At 43.3% G+C, this 26,080-nt stretch overlaps 1 protein-coding gene across 3 annotated transcripts in view; it reads right to left on the reverse strand.

The window, feature by feature from the left end:
• The window catches only part of DNAJC7 (DnaJ heat shock protein family (Hsp40) member C7), a 28,890-nt gene extending 2,942 nt beyond the window's left edge, over nucleotides 1-25,948 (reverse strand). The window contains exons 1-12 of one of the 3 annotated variants that reach the window (XM_013045948.2): nucleotides 25,698-25,798; nucleotides 21,653-21,809; nucleotides 14,101-14,189; nucleotides 13,215-13,339; nucleotides 12,719-12,832; nucleotides 11,998-12,072; nucleotides 6,930-7,048; nucleotides 6,074-6,227; nucleotides 5,380-5,544; nucleotides 4,445-4,536; nucleotides 1,130-1,203; nucleotides 168-314 (exon numbers count right to left, since the gene is read on the reverse strand). In XM_013045948.2, the coding sequence (XP_012901402.1) occupies nucleotides 168-314; nucleotides 1,130-1,203; nucleotides 4,445-4,536; nucleotides 5,380-5,544; nucleotides 6,074-6,227; nucleotides 6,930-7,048; nucleotides 11,998-12,072; nucleotides 12,719-12,832; nucleotides 13,215-13,339; nucleotides 14,101-14,189; nucleotides 21,653-21,681 (1,183 nt within the window). In that variant the 5' untranslated portion in view covers nucleotides 21,682-21,809; nucleotides 25,698-25,798. Of the gene's footprint in view, nucleotides 1-167; nucleotides 315-1,129; nucleotides 1,204-4,444; nucleotides 4,537-5,379; nucleotides 5,545-6,073; nucleotides 6,228-6,929; nucleotides 7,049-11,997; nucleotides 12,073-12,718; nucleotides 12,833-13,214; nucleotides 13,340-14,100; nucleotides 14,190-16,968; nucleotides 17,102-21,652; nucleotides 21,810-25,697 lie in introns of those variants that run through there. The other 2 variants (XM_004772720.3, XM_004772723.3) reach the window with 2 other exon arrangements.
• Between the last annotated feature and the right edge of the window lie 132 nt (nucleotides 25,949-26,080).

Genomic DNA, 26,080 nt, shown 5'->3' on the forward strand with positions numbered 1-26,080 from the left:
AAGACGAAGACCACTTTTAGAATCTGGTACACTTCCAAAGCTTGGAGGGTAGGGTCTTAGCAACAGCTCTTTCCCAGCTGAAAAGCCAGAACCTTTCATTCTCGCTTAACTTTGGCAAGGCCGGCCTGGTTTGCGCTTCCCAAGTCCGTTCCCTGCATCCGCTCTACCTGGATGGTGCATCAAGGCCCGTTTCCGGTAAGCTTTCTTGATCTCGTCCTCAGAGGCATTCTTGTCCACTCCCAGAATTTTGTAGTAATCTTTCCTCTTACTCTTCTTCAGTTCCAGCTGTGCATTTTTTAGGAGCTGTTTGTGTTCTAGAAGGGAACAGTTAGAGTCAATGGACAAATCTGACTCTGGTTTCCCTTAACAGGTCCTAACACAGATAGATGCCTTACAGTCAGAAGCTTTGTTAGTCATACCAGGCGCACAGGCTCAGTGGGCTAAAGCCTCTGCCTTTGGCTCAGGTCATGATCTCACGGTTCTGGGATCGAGCCCCGCATCGTGCTCTCTGCTTGGCGGGGAGTGTACTTCTCCCCCACCTCTCTGCCTGCCTCTCTGCCTATTTGTGATCTCTTGTCTGTGAAATAGATAAATAAAATCTTAAAAAAAAAAAGATTTTATTTATTTGACAGACAGAGATCACAAGTAGAGAGGCAGACAGAGAGAGGGGGGGGGAAGCAGGCTCCCCACCAAGCAGAGAGCGTGATGCAGGGCTCGATCCCAGGACCCTGAGATCATCACCTGAGCCGAAGGCAGAGGCTTTAACCCACTGAGCCACCCAGGCGCCCCAAATAAAATCTTAAAAGAAAAAAAAAAAAAAAAGAATCATACCAGGTGCAGTTATGGTGTTTTCTTCTGAAGATTATAAAAAAAAATCTACTCATAATTTGATTCCTCCCATCATCCTTATTACACAGAAAAGGAAGTGAAAATGATAGAGAGGATTCAAGGCCAGAAAAGAAGTGCCTTATCCTACATTTGGCATCTCGCCTCACTTCTTCCTGGCTGGCCATCGATAAGCTCCTGGTATATCCTTGTTCCCTGAATCAAACGACCCTGTGTCCAGTTTTAAGGGCCTAAGAGTAAGACCTCACAGTTCCCTGAGAAACATACTCTCAGATCCCTTTACCTTTTGTTTTCTCCGTCTGATATACTTTTTCATAGTCCCGCACAGCTTCTTCATACTGTTCTGTGTCCATGTAACTGAGAAGGAAATACAGGGGGGTACAGCAACATAAATAGCAATGGCCTTCGGTATCACTCTGGCAGAAGAGGCACAGCTCAAGCAAGAGACACACACTTTTGGTTGAGATGCATCATGAAACAGAAGTCCTTAAGCCAGCCATGAGAAAAAATTAACCACCAATTTCTCAAGTAAAGAGAGATATCTCATGCCACTTGCATCCAACCAGCAAAGTAATCCTCTGCTCTGAGCAGAATGCAACCAACAGGAGAAGGTTCCTTCTGATTTCAGAGTCCCCAACCCAAGGGGCATCTGGACTGCCTTAGGAAAGGCAATGTAAATGCATCTACTTGAACGATTACTTGGGATTGAAATGCCAAAGAAAAATTATCCAGTGAGAGCAACGGATATGGAAAAGCTTTGAAACCTGTAGTGCCATAAACATGCAGGGCCAGCTCCAATCCAGAGCAGAAGTGGGATTAGTGAGCCACTTGAAGGATCAAGTTCAAGGTGCTGTGGCTGCTGGCAAATGCTTCCACTAAGACTAATCAATCTGAGAGATGTAGGTAGGTGAAAGAAAGGAGACTCTTAACACAGGCTTGCTTCATATTTCAATAGTGCAGAAGAAAAGCAGGGGAGGGGGGGTCGGCCCAAGATGGGAGGAATCTAGCTTGACAGGCTGATGGCCAGAACTTTTAAGACCTTCTCTTCCACAGAAGCAAAGTGGCATTTTCCATGTCCTGATAAGATCACTGGCACCAAGATTGGCCTACCACTTAAGCTGTGGTAGATGTTCCAGAGACAGACTGCATCAGCTGGATGCAGCATAGCCAGCCACTGCAGAACAAAGACCAAACTGACTACCCTGCCCCTTACCGACCCATCTTCGCAAACATCAGAGCTCCGCCTGGCTAAGAGGCCACAGCAGGGCGGTGGTACTGATGTGGCTGGCAAGATGGGATGCCCAACTTCTTTTTTATTTTTTAAGATTCTATTTGTTTATTTGACAAGAGAAAGATCACAAGCAGAATGAGAGGCAGGCAGAGAGAGGGAGAAGCAGGCTCCCCGCTGAGCAGAGAGCCCGATGTGGGGCTCGATCCCAGGACCCTGAGATCATGACCTGAGCTGAAGGCAGAGGCTTAACCCACTGAGCCACCCAGGCGCCCTGGGACGCCCAACTTCTTAAACATCTCTGATTTTCCAGCATCTTAATTTATAATCTTAATTTTTAAAAAAAGGTGAGAAAAGCCAGTGCCCTGCAGACACATCGCACAAATGCTACCAGGAGCATAAAGAACCCATTTACAGGGTCAAGAATAATATAAGCTGATAGCCCCAGGTGTAGAATGATCTGATAGATAAGCAACCTTAACAAACTTTACATGCCCTTTTGGAACATATTAAACAAGCTTATTACAGTGATTTGCATTTTTATTTAACATGTTTTTAAAATTCAGAGACATCTATATTTGAATTTTTTTCTACATTGCATACCTGAAATGATAGGACACTGTATGTCAACTATATAGCTATTAAAAAAGTATCTTCTTTTTAAGTTGAAGAAAAAGTAGATAAGCAGAGCCTCAGGGAAAAGGGAAACTCCAGCCCATGAAAGGAACTGTAGCAAAGTGGTGTGTTCCCAACTTCAAGGGTATGTTGACAAAAGACTTGGGCAGCAGTCAGGCCCCTGTCCCTGGTTCGGCTTTGGCCTGCACTAATCTCTGCTACTTCATGTCAATCCCAGCTACTTGAGGGGACCACTGGCCAAATTTCGGTCAACTGTGCACTAGAGTGCATGCTGTTCCCTGTGGTGGAATCTCAAAGGGAGAGCCACCGAGGGGATAGTTCTGTTTCTACCACAAAGATAAAGAGTTGTCTGATTAAAGCCATTTGATTTTTCCTTATTGAACACATATCAAGTTGTAATTATCCACTCCATTACCTTCCTAACAAGCCAAGAATTTTCTCTTCTCTCCCCAGTCCTTGTTCGGACACTGCAGAGTGTTCACTGAGCTGATGTGGTGTCGTGCCCCTGGCCACCCCTGCCCCACTAGATACTCAGGGGATTCTCTTTGCTAGCATTACAGCTAACACCACAGTGAACTTGCCTATAGCATTTTGAATCTGTTAAATTGAGTCATTAGCTGGGCGAGAAGGTATGTGCTGTCTTTCAAAGCTTCCATGTTTGCCAACGGTTTGCAAAGAGATGACTGACAGCTGGTCACGGTCTGTAATACAATTTCATGGATGTTTCGATTTGACATTACTGGTCTACTTAGAAATCCACTTAAAACAAATAAAAGAACCACACACAGTAACAATTTTCCTATTAAAAAAAAAATGAAACGGGAGGCAGGCCATGCCCTGCACCACTGATGAGACCAAGAAGCTTAAAGAATGACAGGCTCCTTCGGCACCTGTGACAGCACCAGTTCTTTGGCTCCGACATTTCATGACAAGAAATGGAATGAATGTTGGAGGATTAGTATACCCCACATAGGTCTTCCTTTTGGAAGGAAACCTGTCTGGCTTAGAATCTGAAATAAGAAGAGATGGATTTGGGGGAGGTCTCTCTTTGCCTTTGCTGAGGTTCCTGTCTGCAGAGAAGAGTCTGGATGGACAAGTAAGCTGGCAAGCACCCTGACTCTGAAGACAAATCTGGGCACTAGATCTAGGTAGGCATATCCTGGCTCATAAATAACCAAGTCCCATGGAGCTAATCCAAAAGGGGCTTCCTTCATACTGGGAGGCTGAGCCAGATTAAATCCCTTCAATCGAAAGACTGTCTTCCCTAACCCAGAACAAACGGGAGAAGGACAACTGTGAACTGTCTCCAAGAGATAACTTTATTTCTTCCTCTTCCAAGCACCATACATTCATTCCACAAAACATTTACTGAGTGAGCACCGACTGTGTGCCGAGCACTGTGCCAAGTTAGAGCAAAAGTGTACAACACAAAATACAATCTCCAAAGGAAATGGATTTAAACTTTAACAAAAGGAATTTGGGTCAGGCATCAGAGGAAACTTACTGACCGTGAGGGGCGTAAGACACAGGCATGGGAGACTGAGGGAGCTTGTGCAATCTCCTCCGCTGGAGGTCTATAAAGATAGTCTAGGGCTGGAACAATCCCACCTAGAGGCAGGGGGAAGGACCAAATGACCTCACAACATCCCTGGGTCTGCTTCAGCATCCACAGTGCAATTCCCCTGGCAGGCCAGCAGCAACTCCCTCTTCCCCTCGCCCGCCGGAGGCACTCACCACTGAGCTCTTCTCAAGTAGGCTTTTATATAAGTGGCATCGAGCTTCACTGCACTCGTGCAGTCTTCTATTGCATCATCTAGTTTCCTAAGCTTCAGGAGAGAGAGAGCAGTCATACTTCACATCTCTGCAGACCAAGGGAGCCCAGAGGCTGTGAGCACAGCTTCAAAATTCTAAGAGGATCAGTCATGCTGGTCTCCCAACTGTCACACTTACTCTCGGTCACTGAGAAAGCCAGTGTCTCAGAGGGCTAAGGACACCAGGTTCCAAACTGGTTTCTCTTCTACGGGATGGAAGCCAGGCACACTTCCATGCAGGGATAAAGCACCTTTGCCATTCTGGGATAGTGCCCAGACGAGACACAGAAATAGGGCGGTTCCTGCCCTCCATTCTCCTAAAGGCCAACGAGAGGGGTAAAACTGATCTGATTTCTAAACACTGGAACACTATAAGAGCAAGGAGCCTGCTGTTGTTTCTTACGGTACGAAGGACTAGAGTGGGCCTGCAGGCCGTTTCCAGCCGAGTGCAGTGAGTATCACTTAGGATGGACAAAAAATCTAAGCCTGTCTCATACTCTAATTTCCTCCAAATCACTCCTAAGAAAGAAATAATCACTTGCTTAGGCCAAAATCAGCAATAACATTTGCATAAAAAATTATCCTAAAGCCTCCAGGCATTCTCTTAGTGGAGGAAAGGGATCTTGAGGAAGAACCAGTAGAAATAGCCTTTCAAACTGTCCCTCAAGTGCCCTTCAATTCCATGGAAAAGGTAAAAGCTTGCCTCTTAGAAGGAAGTTCCTAACAAGCTGAGCCTTCCACCAAAACCACCTTTTCTCCTTTCACCTGGATTCCCCTCATGAGGCAGAGTCCCCAAGCCCTCTTTGATGTCCCTTAAACATATCTCCACAGGCCCCGAGACCCAGACCGGGTGCTTACCTTGGAATTAACCGTGCCCCGATTACAGTAGAGTTTTGCATTTGTTTTTATATTATTAGGGTCTATCCCCAGGGCTTCTGTGTACAGTTCATAGGCTAACTTGTAATTTCCTTCTTTAAATGCTTTATTCCCATCTTCTTTCTTTGCTTTAAGTGCTTTGGCATTCTACAGGAAAAGCAAGGGGGGAGATTAGTTCACAACCAGGAAACCTCAGGCCACTATAACAGAGAGGTCCAAGTCTATTTTCAATTTCTCAGATCCCAGCTGTTTAGCATCACCCTGACCCTGACCACCCCTCCCCACCACCAACCCCTTGGGCTATTTGTTGCTCACTGGTGCTTCCTACAGCGTGGACAGGTGAAACCAAGATTTACAAAAGAACAACAATGAGACTCATTTACCCAGGTTTTACCTCTACTCCCTAGGATAAACACTACTATTTTTTCTTCACTGAGAGAAGAAAAAAACACACTTAGGTATTAGAAGATCTGACCCTGTATGATCACATTTACCTTTGGGTCAATAAAAGTAGTTCTTATTGAATTAATTTCTAATGAAAGGATGAAGCATCCTGGCAAGGTGGGCAAAGGAGCTATCATATTTCATATGGGCCTTGAATCTTCCACTCTTGACTCTCTTAAAGGCTCAAAAAGGAAGCTTTTTTTCCTACTCAGAAGTGGGGCCTAGAACTTACTCTGCAAGCAATGCAGGCCTTCTCATGGTCAGGAGCCATCCTGAGAGCCTGTACAAAAAACTGAACCGCCTTCTCAATACAATCTTCATAATAAAGGCAAAGACCTCGTACATACAGAGCATCCGCATTGGTAGAATCCATTCGTAAAATGTCACTGCAATAGCCGGAAAGGGGCACATTCAGCATAGTTTGGATCTCCCCACCGTTATTATCATTTGTGATTACTCTTGCCAGTTTTTCTCTTGACCCTGTGTCTAGTAAAAAAGTATCCAAATGTAGACAGATCCCAATGAGCTCTTCCCATATCTTCACCAAATAAACCACCTGCATTTACCTTTAATACACTTCCTGTGTCTCAGTCTTTGTTAGGACAGAGATTGGCAAACTACAGCCCACAGGGCCCGATCCTGCCTGCCACTGTTCATATAAATTAAATTGTACTGAAATCAGGCCACGTCATCCACTTATCTATTATCAGCGGCTGCTTCTGCACTACAGTGACAGAGGTGAATGGTTGCGACAGAGACTGTATGAACTACAAAGCCTAAAGTATTTACTACTTGGCCCTCACAGAGCTCGCAAACCTGTGGTGCAGGAAGAAAATGACATTAAAACAAATAAAAAACAAAAAAGCCACACCTCACACATGTGTCCTCCCACATGGAGCTGAAGTTCCTACTGTACTTCTACATGTCTGGTAGGTTTTCAGATCTTGTCTAACTCTGGCTTTAAGTCCCAGGAAGGTCTGCTCAGCTCTCTGGTCTACCTACATGACATATGGTGGTACAGAGAGCTGCCAGACGGCACCTGTCTAGTGCTCAATATCAGTTCAATACAGAATGGCCTGACTTCATACCTGGCCACAGACTGTGCTTCCGGGTAACGACCTAACATTGCTAAACATTCTGCTTTGAGGATTTTGAAGCGATGGCAGGCAGGGGCAAATTCTAGGGCACGATCCATGCAGAAAACCACCTATGGTGAGAAAAAAGAAAAGAAGGCTCTTCATTCTGGACTCTAGAAGTATCTTCATTTATTAAATATTCACTTATTCATTAAATATCTGGCCATGAGCAACAGACAGATTCAAAGAAAAGCAGTATCAGAGCCTAGGAACATAGCTAATTCATTTGATTAAACCACTGAAACAAGGGGAGAAACTGATCCAGATTCTAATGACATGACAACAACAAACATTTAAGTACTGTATATACTGACCAAGTTAATACTACAACAATTTTATAATGTAATTTTATGAAGTACCTTATTTTATCAATGAGAAACTAAACTAAAACACAGAGATTAAGGAATGTGTTCAAGGTCACCAAAGCATGTGACAGCAACAGGATTCGGTCTCAGACACTATAACTCCAGAGGTGTTAATCACCATGCGAAGCTGCTTCCACAGTGACTGGGACCAAAATTCACACTCTTCTAGTGTAGAAATATGGTTATTTGCTACTTTGCATAACTTACCATGCTTAGCCTATTACATAAGGCAAGGATACCTAAAATTACCTGATACAGAATCATTGCTCCCTATATTACTAAAAGTGCTTACTGTTCCCTCCTCCCTGTACCATGAGCCTCACATCTCATTAAGCACCCGGGTGGCCACACTTCCACTTCTATTTAATTTAATTTATTTATTTATTTATTTATATGACAGACAGAGATCACAAGTAGACAGAGAGGCAGGCAAAGAGAGAGGGGGAAGCAGGCTCCCTGCTGAGCAGAGAACCCGATGTGGGGCTCGATCCCAGGACACTGGGATCATGACCTGAGCTGAAGTCAGAAGCTCAACCCACTGAGCCACCCAGGTGCCCCTTTATTTATTTTTTAAAAGGTTTATTTACTTGTGGGGGGTATAAGTGGAGGGGAGGAGCAGAGGGAGAGAGAATCCTCAGACTCCCCACTGAGCATGGAGCCCAACACAGGGCTCAATCCCAGGACTGACTGAGCCACCCAGGCATCCCTCCACTTCTATTTTAGTAGAAATATACCAATAAAATGGTTGGTTTAAAATGGTCCTAAATAGACTGTATCAGACTACTATACTCCACATGCTAAGATATATAAACCAAAAAGTGTTTCTCTCTCTCTCACGCACCTGCACACAATGGGATTACTTATCTTTCAGCTTGATAAAGCCTCTCCACATATTCCTTTTTTCTCTTTTCATAAGTTTGTTCTCTGAGCCTTCACTTTTTTAAAAGACTTTTTATTTTATTTGACAGAGAGAGACAAAGCAAGAGAGGGAACACAGCAGGGGGAGTGGGAGAGGGAGAAGCAGGCTTCCCGCTGAGCAGGGAGCCCAATTTGGGGCTTGATCCCAGGACCCTGGAATCATGACCTGAACCAAATGCAGATGCATAACGACTGAGCCACCCAGGCGCCCAAAGGCTTCGCTTCTGATTTAGCTGCTATTTCTGGGAGGTCCTTGCTGAATCATATTCTCATCAAGGATACATGACCCGAAGGAGGAATGTGGAATTAAGAGACACCATTTTGGGGGCGCCTGGGTGGCTCAGTGGGTTGAGCCTCTACCTTCGGCTCAGGTCATGATCCCAGGGGCCTGGGATCGAGTCCCACATAGGGCTCTCTGCTCAGCAGGGAGCCTGCTTCTCCTCATCTCTCTCTCTGTCTGTCTCTCTGCCTATTTGTGATCTCTCTCTCTGTCAAATAAATAAATAAAATCTTTAAAAAAAAAAAAAAAGAGACACCATTTTGTCTAAGAATCTGGCCATGGGGATCAGGAAGAAATGAAGTTTGAAAGCTCAGAAGTAATAATGGGCCAAATTCCAGCAACAGGCAACTGGTTAGACATTCATATAATGGAATACCAATTGGCTCTAAAACAGAATGAAGCAACTCCATGTATTACTAAGAAAAGACTTTCAAGGTCTACTAAATGGAAAAAAAGGTCCACAACAGTGAAAAGCATGTAACCTTTCATATAAAAAAGGGAAAATCAGGACTCTGTATTTCTATTTGCTTATAGATGTACAACCAAACTGTAGGGGAACAGAAGAAATAAGACCAGAGATTACTTGAGGGGGTGAGAACTAGGCAGACAGAAGTGTGAGGGAATACCTATCACTGAGTATTGTTTATACTTCTACCTCCCCCACTCCACCAATACTTCTCAAATTTTTAATGATGAATAGCACCTATTCAAAAATCTAAAATTTGAAAATATGCAGAAGTAAGAAAACAACAAGAGCTGCTCCACTGGGAAGACTGCAATGTTCACAGAGCAATGTGGGGGAAGAACTCTCTCTCGGGGCATAGGTCACTATCCTCGAAGTTCTAAGGATACTATGAAAATTCAGGTATCGTGCTCGCTTCGGCAGCACATATACTGAAAATTCAGGTATCATGTAGGGTGCAGTCATGGTGCTAATTTTTTCCTCCCTTAAATAGAAAAAGAACTGGGGAGGGAGGGGAAGCAATCAGATATAAGCAGCCACACCCCGTTGCATTTGCAACGTTCTGTGTGGAGATGGTTCTACCCGTCGGGTCAGTGGCGTGTCAGCTGAAGGCTCAGTGCTTCACTTCCCACCCCCCAACCCCCATGACTATGGACAGCTGCAGGCAAAGAAGATCTTTGTTTCTTCCAAGTTCATCTGTTTCCCCTGCCAGGATCATAATTCTTCATTTGTGACATCACCATGAGCTACAGTGGGGGGGCTGGGATGTCACAAACAGAGGATTCTGTCACAAACTGGGGATTCTGGCTCCAGAGTGGGCAAGAGAGAAAAGAAACTCTAAAAACTGCCTTTTGAGACAAAGCTTTTGCCTATGTGAACCTCTGAAAACGTGACAGAAAGCAGAATCGCTTTCTAAACACACACACACCCCTCAAAAAACTTATGAATCACAGTACAAAGACACTGTGGTTATTAAAACCAATGGACAGAAGAGGGATGCCAAGGAGTCAATGCTGGGACTCTGCATAAGTTAATCAGAAATATTTATTACCAAATACCTGCAGTTTGTTACTTAAGAATAAGAATAGGGGCGCCTGGGTGGCTCAGTGGGTTAAAGCCTCTGCCTTCGGCTCAGATCATGATCTCAGGGTCCTGGGATCGAGCCCCGAGTCAGGCTCTCTGCTCAGCAGGGAGCCTGCTTCCCTTCCTCTCTCTCTGCCTGCCTCTCTGCCTACTTGTAGGGAGCCTGCTTCCCTTCCTCTCTCTCTGCCTGCCTCTCTGCCTACTTGTGATCTCGCTGTCAATTAAATAAATAAAATCTTTTTTTAAAAAAAAGAATAATTAAGAATAATTCTAAAAAATAATAATTCTTAACTGTACCTTTTTATCAAACGTTTATTGAATACATTCTACAGAAAGCACTGAGCAAATTCCCACGTATGAAGTAACAATCTGTTCCTTGGATGATACAAACCTCTTGTAAGTGATCCTGAAAATTGATCCTAATCAGTGGTTTTTACCTTTTTAGGGGGCTATTCACCTTCCCTTTTGAAACTTTAATGAAAGCTATCACCTAAGCAGAGAATTGAGAATTTTTTTAAAAAAATATTTTATTTGACAGAGATCACAAGTAGGCAGAGAGGCAGGCGGGGGGGGGGGAGGAGAAGCAGACTCCCTGCTGAGCAGAGAGCCTGACTCGGTGCTTGATTCCATGACCCTGAGATCATGACCTGAGCCGAAGGCAGAGCCTTTTAACCCACTCAGCCACCCAGGCGCCCCGGGAATTGAGAATTATACAGATGAGACATAACCACTATTAACAACAGCTACAAAGATATCTAGAACTTTTATACCCTTCCCATGCTTTCAGACAGGTGAACCCTTTTGGCACATAAATTTTCATGGACTATCACACAGCTCCATAAAGGAGAGCAGTGTGCTTTCACAGAAAGGCCTAACATCAAAACGGTAGTGGTGACAGGTTACATACATTGGTCAAAAATCTGTAAGGAGCCTCTATTTTTTATTTAGACCTGCATCTAATTCACACGAAGCAGGAGTTAAAGCTAGCTCTCATTCAAATTAAAATGGATTACCCAAACCTAATATTTAATTCTAGCTAGTATTCCCTCTATATGCCAGTACCCTCTTAAGCTATTATCTTATATCAAAAGCAGGAACAAACTTGAGTAAACTCACACTGCTTTTTAACATAAAGTCAAATATCATTAGAAAATAAAAACCTTGAAAAAAAAAAAAAAAGAAAAGAAATACCTTGGCAAAAAAGTTTTTAGATGTCATTTTGGTAGTTTCTTATAAAACTTAACATGCTTTTACCACATGATCCAGCAATTGCCCTTCTTGGTATTTACCCAAAAGAAGTGAAAACTTGTATCGACACAAAAACCTGCACGCAGATGTTTAGAGCAGCTCTATTCAAAACTGTCAAAACCATAACCATAACACATGTGCCCCTCAGAGCACCTGCGTGGCTGTCAGTTAAGCACCTGCCTTCAGCTCAGGTCATGATCCCAGGGTCCTAGCTTCCTGCTCATTGGAGAGTCTGCTTCTCCCTCTCCCTCTGCCTTTCCCTCATGATGCTTCTGCTCTCTCTGGTGCACTCTCTCTCTCAAATAAATCTTTAAAAAAAAAAGTGCCTTTGGTGGGGAATATGGATAATGGGGGAGGCTATGCATGTGTGGGGGCAGGGGGATATGCAAACTCTCTGTACCTTCCTCTCAATTCTACTATGAACGTGTTCTTAAAAAAAAAAAATACTCTTAAAAAAAAAATAAAAGAAAAAGCCAAAGTCAAACTGAAGTGGTAATTTATTATTCTGGATCTTCTGTACCATACTACCTACACCCACACCCACCCACCAACACACACACACACCTTTTGTACCACACTACACACATCCACGCACATATGCGCACGCATGTGGGGAGCCTTGTAATAAAGGGTAGGTAAGATTTCCCCATAGTTGTACTTTACCTTCCGAAAATCCCGCTTCTCAAAATCTGTTTCTGCTATTTTCTCATATTCTATGACTGCATTAGCATTCTTGAACTATACGAGAAAATCAGATAAAGGAAAGTTTTAATGATGTTGTAAATTCAACAACCACACACACAAACACACACAAAAATCATGGTTTTGATGAAATATGAGTTCAAGAAAATCAGAACCACAGACTTTTCACAAATCAAGTTGGTGAAAATGCAACTGTGACCTCAGTTTGAACTTCAAGTCAGGAAAACCAGAGTCATGACCTGACAGACATAAATTCAAGGCACGGCATCATCAGAGGTTGAGCAGAAGTTTCCAGATTCTCACTAAAACGCATCCAGGAGTAAACTGGGAATAAATGGAAATGGAACTAAACACATTTTAGCTGCTACTGATTTAATCAGGATTTGAATTTACTCAAATACTTTAACCTCACTCAAATCCGTTCCTTGCAGCAGCTCTCTGCTCCACAGCCATCTCAGAAACCCTCCATTTTACAAATTTCTAAATTATAAATAATATTTAAAACTTTGTCTACATATAAGAAACTGAGGCTCAGACTACAAGACTTGCCTATAATGACCCAGGTGTGGCAATGCCAGAACTAGGACTAGCTCTCAGTTCTTTTTTTTTTGAGCTCTCAGTTCTGACTTTCAGGTCACTATACCACATGTCTCTTTCCATATGGACAAGACCAGAACCATACCTCTTGTTGTGCCTGAGCGTTTTTGTGATCCAATTCTAGGGCTCTCTGGAAACTACGACATGCCGCCATGGCATTCCCTAGAGATAGGTGGCACTTGCCCTCTCGCAGATGTCCCTAGAAGAAATGCAAAGAGCGAAGAAAAGGAGCATGATTGGCCAAGCAGAGAGCAACCAACAGCAGCAACAAACACCCACACAAAACCAGCATGGGATGAAAGTGCCAGAGCAGCGGTTCTCATCCAGGGGAGATTCCGCCCTCCACGGGATGGTTAGCAACGTTGGAGACATGTTTGGTTGTCACAGTCGGGGAGAAGGGGTGCTACTTATACCTAGTGGTTAAAGAGATGCTGCTAAATGTCACACAACACACAGGATAGCCCCCCACAACAAAGAATTATCTGGTCCCAAGTGTCTACGGCGTCAAGACGGAGAAGACCTGGGCTAGAGGAACGCAACTGCAGCAACCAGTCCTCCCCAGGGATGGTCACATTACGTACCCGGACAAAACTGTCATCCAACCTCACTGACTGCTGTGCATCCCCAAGAGCTTCCCGGAACTTTCCGAGCATCATCAAAGTGGCGGCTCGATTCCCATAATAGCTAGCATTTTTAGGACACATATCTACAGGAAAGGCAGAAGAAAATAAAATAAGGCTTAGCATGGGTCACTGCTTCAAAAACGCAGGGGCCATCTCCCTTCAGAACTACATCAAGGCAATCAAACTATAATAGGAATGCTGACATACTCTAAAAGGCCATGGCCGAAATTTTGACTACCTGTGCAAAGAGCAGGTTTAATTAAAAAAATAGTTACTTAAAAATAACTTGATAGCTTTAAAGTGCACTGATTATCCTTTAAAGGGGAGGGGCCAGCACATTTATCTTCTTAATGAATTGTATTACAGATAATGAGAGAGAAAAATGAATTTGCATTTGTTGAATTAGGGTTGGAGAGCCTGTAAGCAAGTTAGGTGAGAAACATGCTGACATGGGATTAAAATATGCTGGCAGAGGAGGCATGAAAGTTGTTAAGATCTGATAATTAATATCCGTAAGGGCCATTTTCTTAACCAACTGAGCCACCCAGGTGCCCCTCGTAAGGGCCATTTTCTAACACGGTTAAATGAGCCAGAAATGGCTGAGATGCATGTAGGTGGATTATCTTTTTGCCATATCTAGAATTTCTGGACTTGCCTTTAATTTGTCAAATGAAGAACTACCCATTTATAGGTCATCCCTCATAAGCCAATTAAGTTTGAAAGATTTCACAGAGTAAATTATGAACTCACTAAGCCAAAGGCTACTTTTTCATGAGGCGCTACTTATAATAGAATTTATATTTAGCAAATTTATCTTCCAATATAAGCAGTAAGTCCTTCTCACCTATGGCTTTTGTATAATAGTTATAAGCTTCATTGTAATCTTTCTTGGCATAGTATGCATTTCCTTGTTCCTTGAAAGACTCTGCTTCCCTGAAAAGGAAAGAGAAAGAGGAGCATGTTACACACAAGGACTCACCTCTGTAATCTCATGGGAGCAATCTTTGGTCTAGAGCCTCAAGCATAGTGTGATACTTGAAGGAATTTATAGATTTGTTTGATGCTATTTTTTTTGTCACTTAGATACATTCAAACTAAACAAAGAAAACTCTCATGTTACCTGCCTTTCCTCGCTATTCCTGCCTATAGTCATATCCCCTACAACAAGCAAATTTAGATATCCTCTCACAGAGACGGAAATTTCTAAAGTTTATTTATTTATTAAATAATCTCTACATCCAACATGGGGCTCAAACGCATTACCCCGAGATCAAGAGTTGCATGTTCCTCTGAGCCAGCCAGGTGCCCCTGAATTTTTACATTTATTTCCTTTCCACTGTGTCACTACTGCTGCCTCTTTAGCAAACATAAAAATTCAGTTACAGATCACTCCATTCAGGGGCAATGATTTCTGAATGTGAAATGGGTCACATCCTTAGCGTTCCAATGATTTACTTTCTTGAAAACTGGCTCTTCCATTTGTCATTGAAAGGACAAGCAGAGCAAAAGCAGGTGGCAAAGGAGTTAAAAGCACAGCATTCTGGTATTTAAGATGGAGGACGGAGCTGAGTGACAGCAGAGACCAAGAACTTGGATAACAGGTATAGCCTGCCAGTGCCATGCTCTCATTTGTACCCATCTACTGGTGTTCTGTTTGCCTATCAAATCTATGTGGGTACTTGTGCCCCGCTACCGTTCCTATAGTACCTTGTATAACCACCAAGTGCATAATACCGGAATTTCTGCCCTATTCCAAGATCCATTTTTGAAGCTGTGCCATTAGACAAATTGTACTTTCTGAAAGGAATAATGTTATGTAAGGAGAATTATATTCCAGATCAAGGAATGAGAATCGGGTAAGATATGACTAACAATGTTTTAGAAGAACTAGTAACCCCTACCAAAGATACACCAAATCATTTTAATGACCAAACTGAGTGACGAAGATTAATTCTGTACCCAAGTGATTCCTGCAACATAACTAAATATCTGAGCATTTTTGCTATAAGGAAGAATCTGTTTCTTTTTCTGTCCTCTACACACCCAAAATAGAATCCAGTGCAAGGGACGTAGGGACAGAAGTACCTAATTCTTAACATAGTGATGGTATGGGAGTTTAGAGCTTGATTCTATGGACACTGGCACTGGGAAGATTTGATTTATTTATTTAACGTATTTTAAACTATAAAGTGGCAAAGCCACCCTCTTTTTATTGAGGCAATCTCCCTTTGCCTTCTTCTCCAGTACTGTCCTGGCAAGCCCTACTAACATAAAAAAGCTGCTAGAAGAAAGAAGAAAAATGGGAATGATCTATAAATGTTGACAGATTTGAACTGTGATGGACATAAATCTGTTTGAATAATTTACACCAACTGGTACAATGCTATGAAGCGGCCATTTGCTATTCAAAGTCCTCAAGAAGGATCCCCACAACTGCAAGATTTACGGGACCAACTGCAACCTTTCTACATAGTGTACACCATCCTGCAGTTCTAAATTAAGCAAGGCACTATAAAACTATGAGGAGCCTATCCTTTAAGAGGAGACATGTCAAGAGATCTGAAGAAAGGGCTTCCCCAACACTGGATGTCAGAAGCTGAGTCAGACGACTATGAAGAAATGGAGTGGTAATTCAAAGGAAACATTGGGCCTACAGTGCACCTGAGAAGACCCAGTCTTCTCCTTAGCTGGCTGGTGGCTAAGAATACACAAATCCCTGAGGAAAACCAAGGGTATCTAGGCCCTTGAAAAGACACTGTATTAGCAGTAGAAAGCTTGTTAGTCAAAGGTGAAGCAATCTGCAGAGCTACAGAAAGGTGCCCTTTCTTTCCTAAAACACCAACTTTCATGGAGGCGAGGGACTTCAGCACCAGCTTCTATAAAAACACAAAAAATGATTTCTGTGGAAAGCCAGAAATAATTTCTGAAGCCTGGCACTTTCCATGCGTTATCTTCCTACCAGGTGTTACATTATTCCCATTTCTCAGAGAAGTTAAATAAGGGGTAGAGATTAAAAACTGGCCCAGGGTCAGGATGTCAAGCCACATGTGACAGATTCCAAAGCTTTTGCACTGTCTACCATGCTAAGCTTTCTCTCCAATGCTCATCTCTAGCTATTGCTTAAGACTAAAAATTAATCTCTCCTGCTAAGAACAAGACATGGGCAATGAATGTGAATTTCTTCAAACTAAGACATAAAATAGCCCCAGCATATAAAATCCAACTCCAGAACTACAATCTGGATTTAAACAAGCTAAATGACATTCCTAACAATTAGTCACAGAGAGAGCAGGGCTCCTTTCTCTTTAAGATGTAAGACCTAGTGAACTGGACTTTGCCTCCCCCAAGAAATGCATTTCATTTTAGTAAATGGTGAGTAGATTCCATTCTAGAGCAAACAAAGCGAGTAATGTAGAGTCAGCCCACAGCAGAAAGAACAAGAAGAATTGTGTTGTGACAAGTTACCATGTTTTTAATCTCACACTGCACAGCATCAGGCCAGAATTAGCTATTCCCACACAACTGCCTCATGAAAAGGACTTATTTTCATAGAAACATGGTTGATTTACAGCTGCCTGAACAATGGGCACTTAGTGCTTTTAGGCTGAATGCTTATTTTTTTGCCTCCAGGTCCAACTCCCAAAGTGGAGTCCCTCCATCGTTTTGAACCTCCCCACCAAATACACGACATGCTTTAACCAATGGGCCTGACCCTGTGAGACCAGCCGAGGAAAAAGTGGATCTTTGGAATCCAGCATGGCAGCAGCAAGAACTGAACAAGGCTGCATCAGGAACAATTCCAGGGTCAAATCCATTCAAGTCCTGCCCTGGGAGTCTGAGAAAGGGCTGAAGCTTGTTCAAGTTGCCCTTACAGCAAAGGGACTGAAGGATGAGATGTCAAAGGCGTGGGACTGGAAAAGAAGGAGAAGAGCCGGTTAACGAGGGAACTGAGGGCAGTCTCGTGCTGGTATCTGTCACTCCACTCACCGCCAGCATCAGCGGATTTGATAACCAAGTGAAGTTACAACACGTAGCTACCAAAACATATCAGCACTGAGAAAGGAAGGACTGGAATTAATTAGGTCCGCCTGGACCAATCAAAAAGAAGAAAGAGGTCCAAAATGGACTAAATGACACTACAGGTTATTTTCTATGGCCACAAAATAAAATTCAGACTAAACCCTGAAATATAATACCACATCAAGATAGACTTGGCCCTAACTGACTACTGGACCTATTAATAGCTACACTACATCTCTAGTACTTTTTCAGATTTCAAAGGCATTCCATGGGCCTCCTGAAGTGGTTACGGCAATCTTCTCTCAGGTCCTTCAACGGAGGAAGAGCCAGTGAAGTATCCGAGGCAGCTGCACAGGCGGCCTAACTCTGACAGTCCCAGATTTTTTCCCACTAGATCCTGTTAGCCAATGTCAAGGTTTCTGGATTAAAACTAATTTATCTAGTTTCCCACCAAATCTCTAAGCAGAATAAGCTTCGTCTCTGACTTGTCAGGAGATGCTGGGAAAGACTCTACCCTCCACCAAACCAGTCCTTTCACTTTGACAGCCAGCAACAAATCCCTGTGAAAAGAGCTACTGAAAGATTTTCAAAAACTTCTATCCTCTTTGGAAGTACCGGGGGGCGGGGGGTGTTCCACCACAACAGAAACAGTGCTGGAGGGCCTGGGCGGCCTTCTCTCTGACAGAAACAGGTAAGGAGACTACATTCCACTCCTGATCTGCTTTGCTGTTTTAAGATGTATTTCTTTTTTTGGAAATAACTTCGTCAATCAGAAAACTGCAGCCTGACACCTGCTCTTCTACACTACACATGTTAAAAATCTGTATATCCTCTGATCATGCAATTATATTCTCTCTCCCCCAATGCAGCACTCATTCATCACTGACGCTAATCACTCCAACGAACAGTGCCAAAGGAACCATTTGATATCACACCGGTCTTAGCAAGGCTCAGCATCATGTGACCAATTCAGACGACTTGGGCTTATGATGACCAGTCAACTCTGCACGTTTATAGCTCAGCTAAATTAAACATACATTCAAACACCACACTTCACATTGCAATGGGACCCCAATTAGATGCCCTATAAAAATCTCCATTTTCTTTCTCAATACTTCCAAGTTTAATGGTAAAGCAAGATCTTCACCTTCGACCAACTGGTTTATCTTTTAGCAATGAGAGAGTTAAGAGAATTTTATTCATCAGCTTTCATGAATGCAGGGTTCACTGGGTGGCAGTTTGGGAAAATGCCCTCAATATGACTGAGTTCTCTTTGGAAATGCTTCACATTTCATGTATTTATGAATTATTAAAATGGGGATGAGATGCATTCAGTATTTGTACAGTGTCACTTTAAGGTTTATTACCTCTGTGCATTAAAAAAAAAAAAAAAAAAAAGTGCAGCGCCTAGGTGGTTCAGTCTGTTAACTGTCTGACTTTGGCTGAGGTATGATCCCAGGGTCCCGGGATGGAGCTCTGGCCCTGGGTTCCCTGCTCAGCAGGGAACCTGCTTCTCTTGCTGCTTCTGCTATCAAATAAATAAATAAAATCTTTAAAAAAAAAAAAAAAGGGACTAGAACAGTTCACTATTCTGTAACATCTGCAACTTAGGAAATGTGGATTAGATTTTTTTTTTACGAGAAAAACACACCTGACTGTTTTTACTTATTTCAAGTATTTGGCTAGAATAATATATTTTTGATAAAGCTCAGGTTTTCTTATTATTATTATTTTTTTTAAGATTTTATTTATTTGACAGATCACAAGTAGACAGAGAGGTGGGCAGAGAGGGGTGGGGGGGAGAAGCAGGCTCCCTGCTGAGCAGAGAGCCCGGTTGCTGCAGGGCTTGATCCCAAGACCCTGAGATCAGGACCTGGGCTGAAGGCAGAGGTTTAACCTACCGAGACACCCAGGCGCCCCAAGTTCAGCTCTACTAATAGCCATTAATAATACTTTAAATCAAGGTGCGCCTGGGTGGCTCAGTTGTTAAGTGTCTGCCTTCAGCTCAGGTCAAAATCCCAGGGTCCTAGGATCGAGCCCCACATCGGACAGGAAGCCTGCTTCTCCCTCTCCCACTCCCCTTGCTTGTATTCTCTCTCCCGCTGTCTCTCTCTGTCAAATAAATATATAAAATCTTAAAAAAAAAAAAAAACAAAACTTTAAATCAAAAGAGATACAGAAGCTTGAATGAGATTTTTTTTTCTCTTTTTTGCATTTTCTTGATGTATTCGGCTAGTTTTGATGTGGAAGAAAAATCTAACTGCTAAAAATACAACTCAGGACAAGATGATTTCTTTTGTTAAAGCACAGAGCTTTTGGAGACCATTCTACTGGCAGGAAGAATCTTAGAAAAAGCTACCTATTAACAATAACACTTTATACTGTCCCTAAGTCAAATATCCTTTAGGCATTCTTACCATATTTACTACTTCCAAAATGTCACCTTCACTCTGTGACTGTTGCACCCATTTCTCTTATTCAGTCAAGTATACTAGTTGTTCTTCGATCTAGAAACATCCTCCACCCTTTAGAATTTACGGGATCTTGGCCAGTCTCAGAGTAGAAATTCCTTCCTCCTTCCCACAGACCAAGACCTCTTGTCCCCAAAGGCATGTCAGAGGGCCTGTTTCATGTTGTACTCTCTCTGACCTCCATGAGAGAATAAGTAAAAGGAGCCCGGGAGCCTTTTATTCCATCTTACCAAACACATACTATTCTTTCTTCGTTTTCTAACTAGTCTACGGATGAAATGACAAGTTTGATCTATATAGGTAGGTGGAGCAATTCCACAGACTCCGCCCCTGCTGAATGCAAGGTGCTATATACTGGGTATGAATGAAGGCTTCAAAATGGTCCAGAGAAAACAGAGGGTGGGTTCTCCACCAGGTGGTAAAGTGAGCTACCCACCTTCCTTTACCTTTGCTTTAGAATAAACAGCTTCTATTTTCACTTTAAAGCACAATTAAAATACCCATCCTTCTCCCCAAAACAGGGGAGGAGACGAAGATGAAGAAAACTCATTAACATACCAGTTCCAGTTGTTCTCTTTCTGGACATTCAGTGGTGGTGGTGGTGGGGATATGCCTCAACAGGGGCAGAGCCAGAAAGGACCAAGGGGAGTCACAGATAACAGTCTACACAAGGCAGTAGCACTCTCTACTGCTCAAGTAGGGAAGGACACCAGGCAACACACTGGAGTTGGCAATGTCTTACTCCGTGTGGGGGGAAAAAAGCAATCAACTAATCAATTGACCCAGACAGAAACCCTATTGTTGCCCACAGAAAAATATTCCCATGAAACAGCTGACTCAACCACAATATATTTATGCTAGTTCCTTAAATGGGAGGTGTCACAAGCTGGCATCTACCTAACCTTTACTCCAGGGGAGAGGAGACCCAACCATAATGCTGGCTCTGAGAAACTTCTCAGAAGCCAATCTGAGGACACAAGTCCTGGCCTCTCAGCAACAGTCAGTCTTATTTTGATAACATACCCCCAAACCCACCATTTTCTATCCCTTGGTTCCCTATTCTGTGAGATCTCCTACTACCCTCACTGGGACATTAGCACCCAACAAAAATCTAGAACTAAGGAACTATAATTAAGAAAAAGGCTGCTTTCTGAGTTTTGGGGGGAGGGAGGGGTGGAAGTGGGAACCAGAGTGGGGAAGTCTAGATTGTCAACTGGTATGTGGCTTCTAAAGTTCTCACAAAAAATACTAAAATAAAGTTATCTTGGTTCCTTACTTTAACAGGTGATTGACTATCTTGGAGCAAACTGTCAGAGGAAGAACTTGCAGGACAAAAACTCCCAAGAAGAGAAAAATGTTGCTTGCCTCATATACCCTCCCCAAAAGCCTAATAATAGAATCAAAAGAGATGGTTAACACTTTGCTTATCTGACAACCTGGTCTCCCCACAAAAATGAGACACAGAATATTAGGGGTCAGAATTAGACTCTGAAAGTCAAATATTCCTCTTCATATTTTCTTTCTTTCTTTTAGATTTTATTTATTTATTTGACAGAGATCACAAGGAGGCAGAAAGGCAGGCATAGAGAGAGGGGGAAGCAGGCTCCCTGCTGAGCAGAGAGCCATGTGGGGCTCGATCCCAGAACCCTGGGCTCATGACCCAAGCCAAAGGCAGAGGCTTTAACCCACTGAGCCACCCAGGTGCCCCTCCTCTTCATATTTCATTCTCAAAAGTCTCAAACACTCACACCTCTGCCAATGGTGGGATAAAACACAGGAACTGCTATTTTGATTTAGATGGAGAAGGAAAAAAATTTTCAGTCCAATAAAATGAATAGACATTGAGATAACTTGTGCAATGAATCCTGTTCTTACTGCTGAAATTCAGAGAGTTTAAAAGAATACCTGGAACGACCTCTAAGTAACTTCCACATCACTCAGCACTGAAGAAAAGGGACCAAACATTAGTGGAGTAAGGGAGAAATGGGCTCTCAGAGGGACTGTGCATCAGACCAAGGCACCTAGGTAGCCGCTGACCATTGTTCTCCAATCTTCTAAAGTCCTAGAGAAAAAAAAACCAAAGGCAAGTGCCCAGTACTCAGCTTTTAAAAACTTTTAAAATACTAGCTTCAATGACTACACTCATCCCTGATTGGCTAGAATGTTCAATAAGCCTGGGTTTTAAGCCAATCAGATTTCTGGTCGTTGGGAATGGACTAGACACTAGAGCAACTGCCATTTGACTTGGCTCAATTTGGTTTCTGGTTCTGGTCAGTATGCGGACCTGAATTAAAGCAGCAAGGACAGAGAGACTCTTCCTCTGTACTCTACCTTAACTCCAGTTATCATTTAACAACTTTTTAAAAGATGTTTAAGTAATCTCTGCACCCAACGTGGGGCTGGAACTCACAACCACAAGAACAAGAGTCATATGCTCTATCAACTGATTTAATAATTTCGCCACTTGTTAACATCACTTGTTCAATTAATTAATCAAGTTCAATCCTGGTATTCAGGATTCTGTATTTCTAGCTTTATCCTTTCCTTAGCCATGACTTATTTGTCCCACCTCCCACTTCTCCACCTCTGACCCCACATTTAAAGTATACCAAAATGAAAATGAAGGGTGAAAGCAGTGTTTTCACTGATTTGAATTTAAGGTCAGAGATAATATCCCCTTCAGCTTGTGGGCTTACTGAAATGTTTAGCTGCCTACCCTGGAACTTCAAGAGAAGATTTAGAGAGACAAATCCCTAAGAATTTAAAACAGGAAGAAGAGCTGAGGAAGGCATCCCCAACAAGCTCTTCAGTTATGGCCATGAGCTCCAAAATGTCCAAGGAAGCTGTAGTAAATAAAAAGCAACTGCAGAAGACCCTGGGTTCAGGGTTCAGTGCTTCCCACCACCAACATGAAGAAAGAAATAAAAGACAAACTCTATACAGAGTTTAGATACCTGGATACTGAGAAAGGACCTAATGTTCTTGCTTGAGTCCACCATGAAAACAGACACAGAGATAATCATGTTCTATTTCCTAAATCTACAGCTTCCATTGGTTCCTTTAGACCCTATTATCCAGTCATGCTGGGTACATGCTGAGACACAGAAGTGTTTCCTCTATTGATGAGCAACTTAAAATCCTTCGATTTTACCATAATAAAGACTACCTACAGACACCTCCCTAGCCCAGGAAATGTGACCAGAGAGCCTTCACTGGAAACAGGAATTCATTTATCAGATAAAGCAGTCAGCAACTTCCCAGAAAAGTGAAAAATTAAATTGGAAATTTATTGAAATTAAATTAAATTAGCTGAATTGTAAAACCTCTGAAATTTAGCTCTCTGGCTCCCCAAGTAGCTTTCTCTATTCTGGTGGGCAAAGAGAAATAAATAATCTTCATGTTCAGAACCCTGATCTATTTTGGAGTGCCAACTAATACATCTTTTATTTTAGCCTCTCAGCTGCTATGGGGGGAAAAGAACTTTGTCAGAATGACAGCCAAAAAAAAAAAAAGAAAAACAAAGTCAATTTCTTTTCTCTCTAGAGACACTAAAGCTAATGAAATAAAACATTTAGCCATTTAAAATGCTGCAACCGTGAGTCCCCATGTCTTGAAAGCTCTTCTCACTTTGCCCCCTGTGGGACTGTAACAATTTAGCAGCAGCAGCATGCCCTTGAGCCAAGATGCAAGGAAGGAAGGACTCCTTGTTGGACTGCACAAAAACAACCCAAGAGACCCATCATCTCCTGTGTCCCCAAGTGAACTAGTAGCAGGACTGTAACAAGAGACACAAACTTGGCCAAATGACTAAAGGGCATCTGTAAGGGATGTCCCTATCCCATGCCCTGCTACTTCCCTTGGTAGCAGGGAAGTAGGATTACAGGATGCCTGAAAAATGTAAAACCACCTTCCTCCCGAACTTCTACATCATCACACAATTTTCAGCACTGGAAAAGCATACATAAACAAGGCTTTTTCTTATTAACAAGAGCCTAGTGTTTACTCTCCTAAGAATGCCTTATATGACAGGAAGTAAAAATGTGATTTTTATTTCACTATATTTTCCTTTTGATTTGCTCACCTAAGTTGTATATAATAAATATCTATGTCTTATTATAACTAAAAGAGATCTATATAAATATGTATTATGTATAAGTCTATTTACCAGAGATATATTTTTTCATATTTAAATTTACAGTACTTTTCCTCAGTGGTAGATAAAACAACTATGTATTTTACACTCAAGGACATCTTAAATTCTACGAAATAAGGCAGTTAACCTAAGTCAACACCCCTCCTTATTCTGCTGTACTGTTACCAAATACTGTATTATTGTGTGATGTGGTCATGTTACAGCATCACCTATTTTCCATTTCTTAATACAACTTCAGGTTCATTTACTATAACTTCTGTTGTTTCTTTGTTTAAAAAAGGACCTGCTTTAGATAGAGGACTTTGAAGTAAAACTCCAATTAGGCACAAAGATCTATACTAAGTAGGAGAAGTTGTTTTTTTTTTTTTTTTTTTTCAAATTACTACATATAGCCCAAGTCCCTATTTATAGCACAAAAAACACCCCCACTGAACTCTTTATAATACCAAGTAAATTCCTGCAATTAATGTAAGCTCTGTCTGTGGGGGGCTGGGATGGGGGTTGTTTCCCATTTGGTAGTTCCTTACTGATGCTTAATCTGAAACACGTGAGAAGAACTAGGTGCGATGTGAAAACTCAAAACTAGGAACAGACTAGACTCTGGTATCCTGCCTTCTCTGATTATCCCTGGGGCTTACTCACACTTTGTCAAGCCTCTCAGTTCTCAACAGATCTCGGGACACAGGGCGCAGTAAACTACCCTGAAGCTTGGTTACTATTCATTCCGCCATAGTGAGTACCTCCTGTATTTCTAACTTGGATAGTAAAAAATTCTCAAGAATCCTGGTTTCCAATCTCATGAAGCCAGACTGAAGCCATACAGGGTTTCGTACAAAGACATGAAAGATGAAGGAAGGAGACTGAGGGACTTGTAGTGAATTAATCTGCAGTTGATAGGAAAGGGCTCCGGGCTTTCCGAACCTTTTCCTTAATTCTTCAGGATTAGGACAAGTATAACTACCCACAATCGTGTCCCAACGCACTTCCAACAGCCTGCCTTAGCTGTAGCCAGAATCCAGAGTGTTCTCGAAAACCACTCACTCAGCAGCTCCCTTGGCTAGTCCAGACTGGCAATCTCGAGCCACTGCGGCTGCCCAGCAGTGCGAACAGGGTCCAAACCGTTGCCTTCGTCTTTTGCTGTTTAACTTAAGCACAGCCCTGGGAAGAATGAGGATCTTCCCCCGGAAGGACGGAGAGGCAGGAGTTTGACGTGCAGAGCACGAGAGAAGGCCCTCACTCTTCTTCCTTCTTTCTCCCTCATCTCCGACTTCCGGGGTACCGGGAAGGGACACCAGGTCAATAATGGAGACACACTCGGACCCAGCCTAGTGGTCGCTGGGGTACATTGCTGAGCAGTGGGGGTGAGAACAGGAGGCGAAGAGAACAAGGGCTTTGAAGATGCAAAGTGCTGGCAGACAACAATGCACAGAAGTTAACAAGAGAAGGGGGACTGGGGGGCGATGTAAGGAAGTCGTCATCGTCGCCGCGTCCCCCACCCCACAACAGACCTCTGAGATTCCCCTAAAAGACCCGGTCTCTACAATAAAGGCGACGTTCCTCCTGGCTGGAGAACAAGGCTGTACCTCCGCTCCCCAACCAGGCGGAAGCAGGAGGGGAGAGCCGACCTCCGGGAGCCCCCCTTCAGGGGGTCTATCCCGACTTATCTCAAATGGGGGGGGGGGTCGGGTCGCGGAGGGCGGGGCATCGCCTCAACACGGGTCGCATCATGGCAGGGACGGGTTTCCCGGGGTCATGGAGCTGAAGCTCGCTCCTTCCACTCCCCCGCTACCCGGTTACCTCTTCGCTTCCTCGTCGTCGTGCAGCTCTGGCTCGGTCGCCGCCATTACCACATCGCACTCCGCGGCAGCCGCCATCTTACCGCCGGGACCAGAGAGGCGGGTGGGAGGCAGGCGGTGAAGAGCACTTCCGGCTGGAGCATCGAGCAGCTCAGCAGCGCTGCGCCCAGAGAGGCCCCCTCGGGCCCGTCTACCAGCGAGAGGTTCTGCTTGGGGCCAGAGCGGCCTCCCGCCCCCGGAGGTCCACGGTGGTCTCCGCGCTGGGGCGGGGACCCAGGGACCGTTCCTGTGCGTAGGGGGCGCCACTTTATCCGTGGGTCGGAAGTGGGGGGGATAAGGAGGGTGATGCCTCTCTAGGCCTGAGTTGTCCTCAGTATGCTGAAA

This window comes from Mustela putorius, unplaced genomic scaffold, assembly GCF_011764305.1.
Source record: "Mustela putorius furo isolate JIRA1106 unplaced genomic scaffold, ASM1176430v1.1 tig00000487_pilon_pilon_pilon, whole genome shotgun sequence".
In the NCBI taxonomy this organism is placed as follows: domain Eukaryota; kingdom Metazoa; phylum Chordata; class Mammalia; order Carnivora; family Mustelidae; genus Mustela; species Mustela putorius.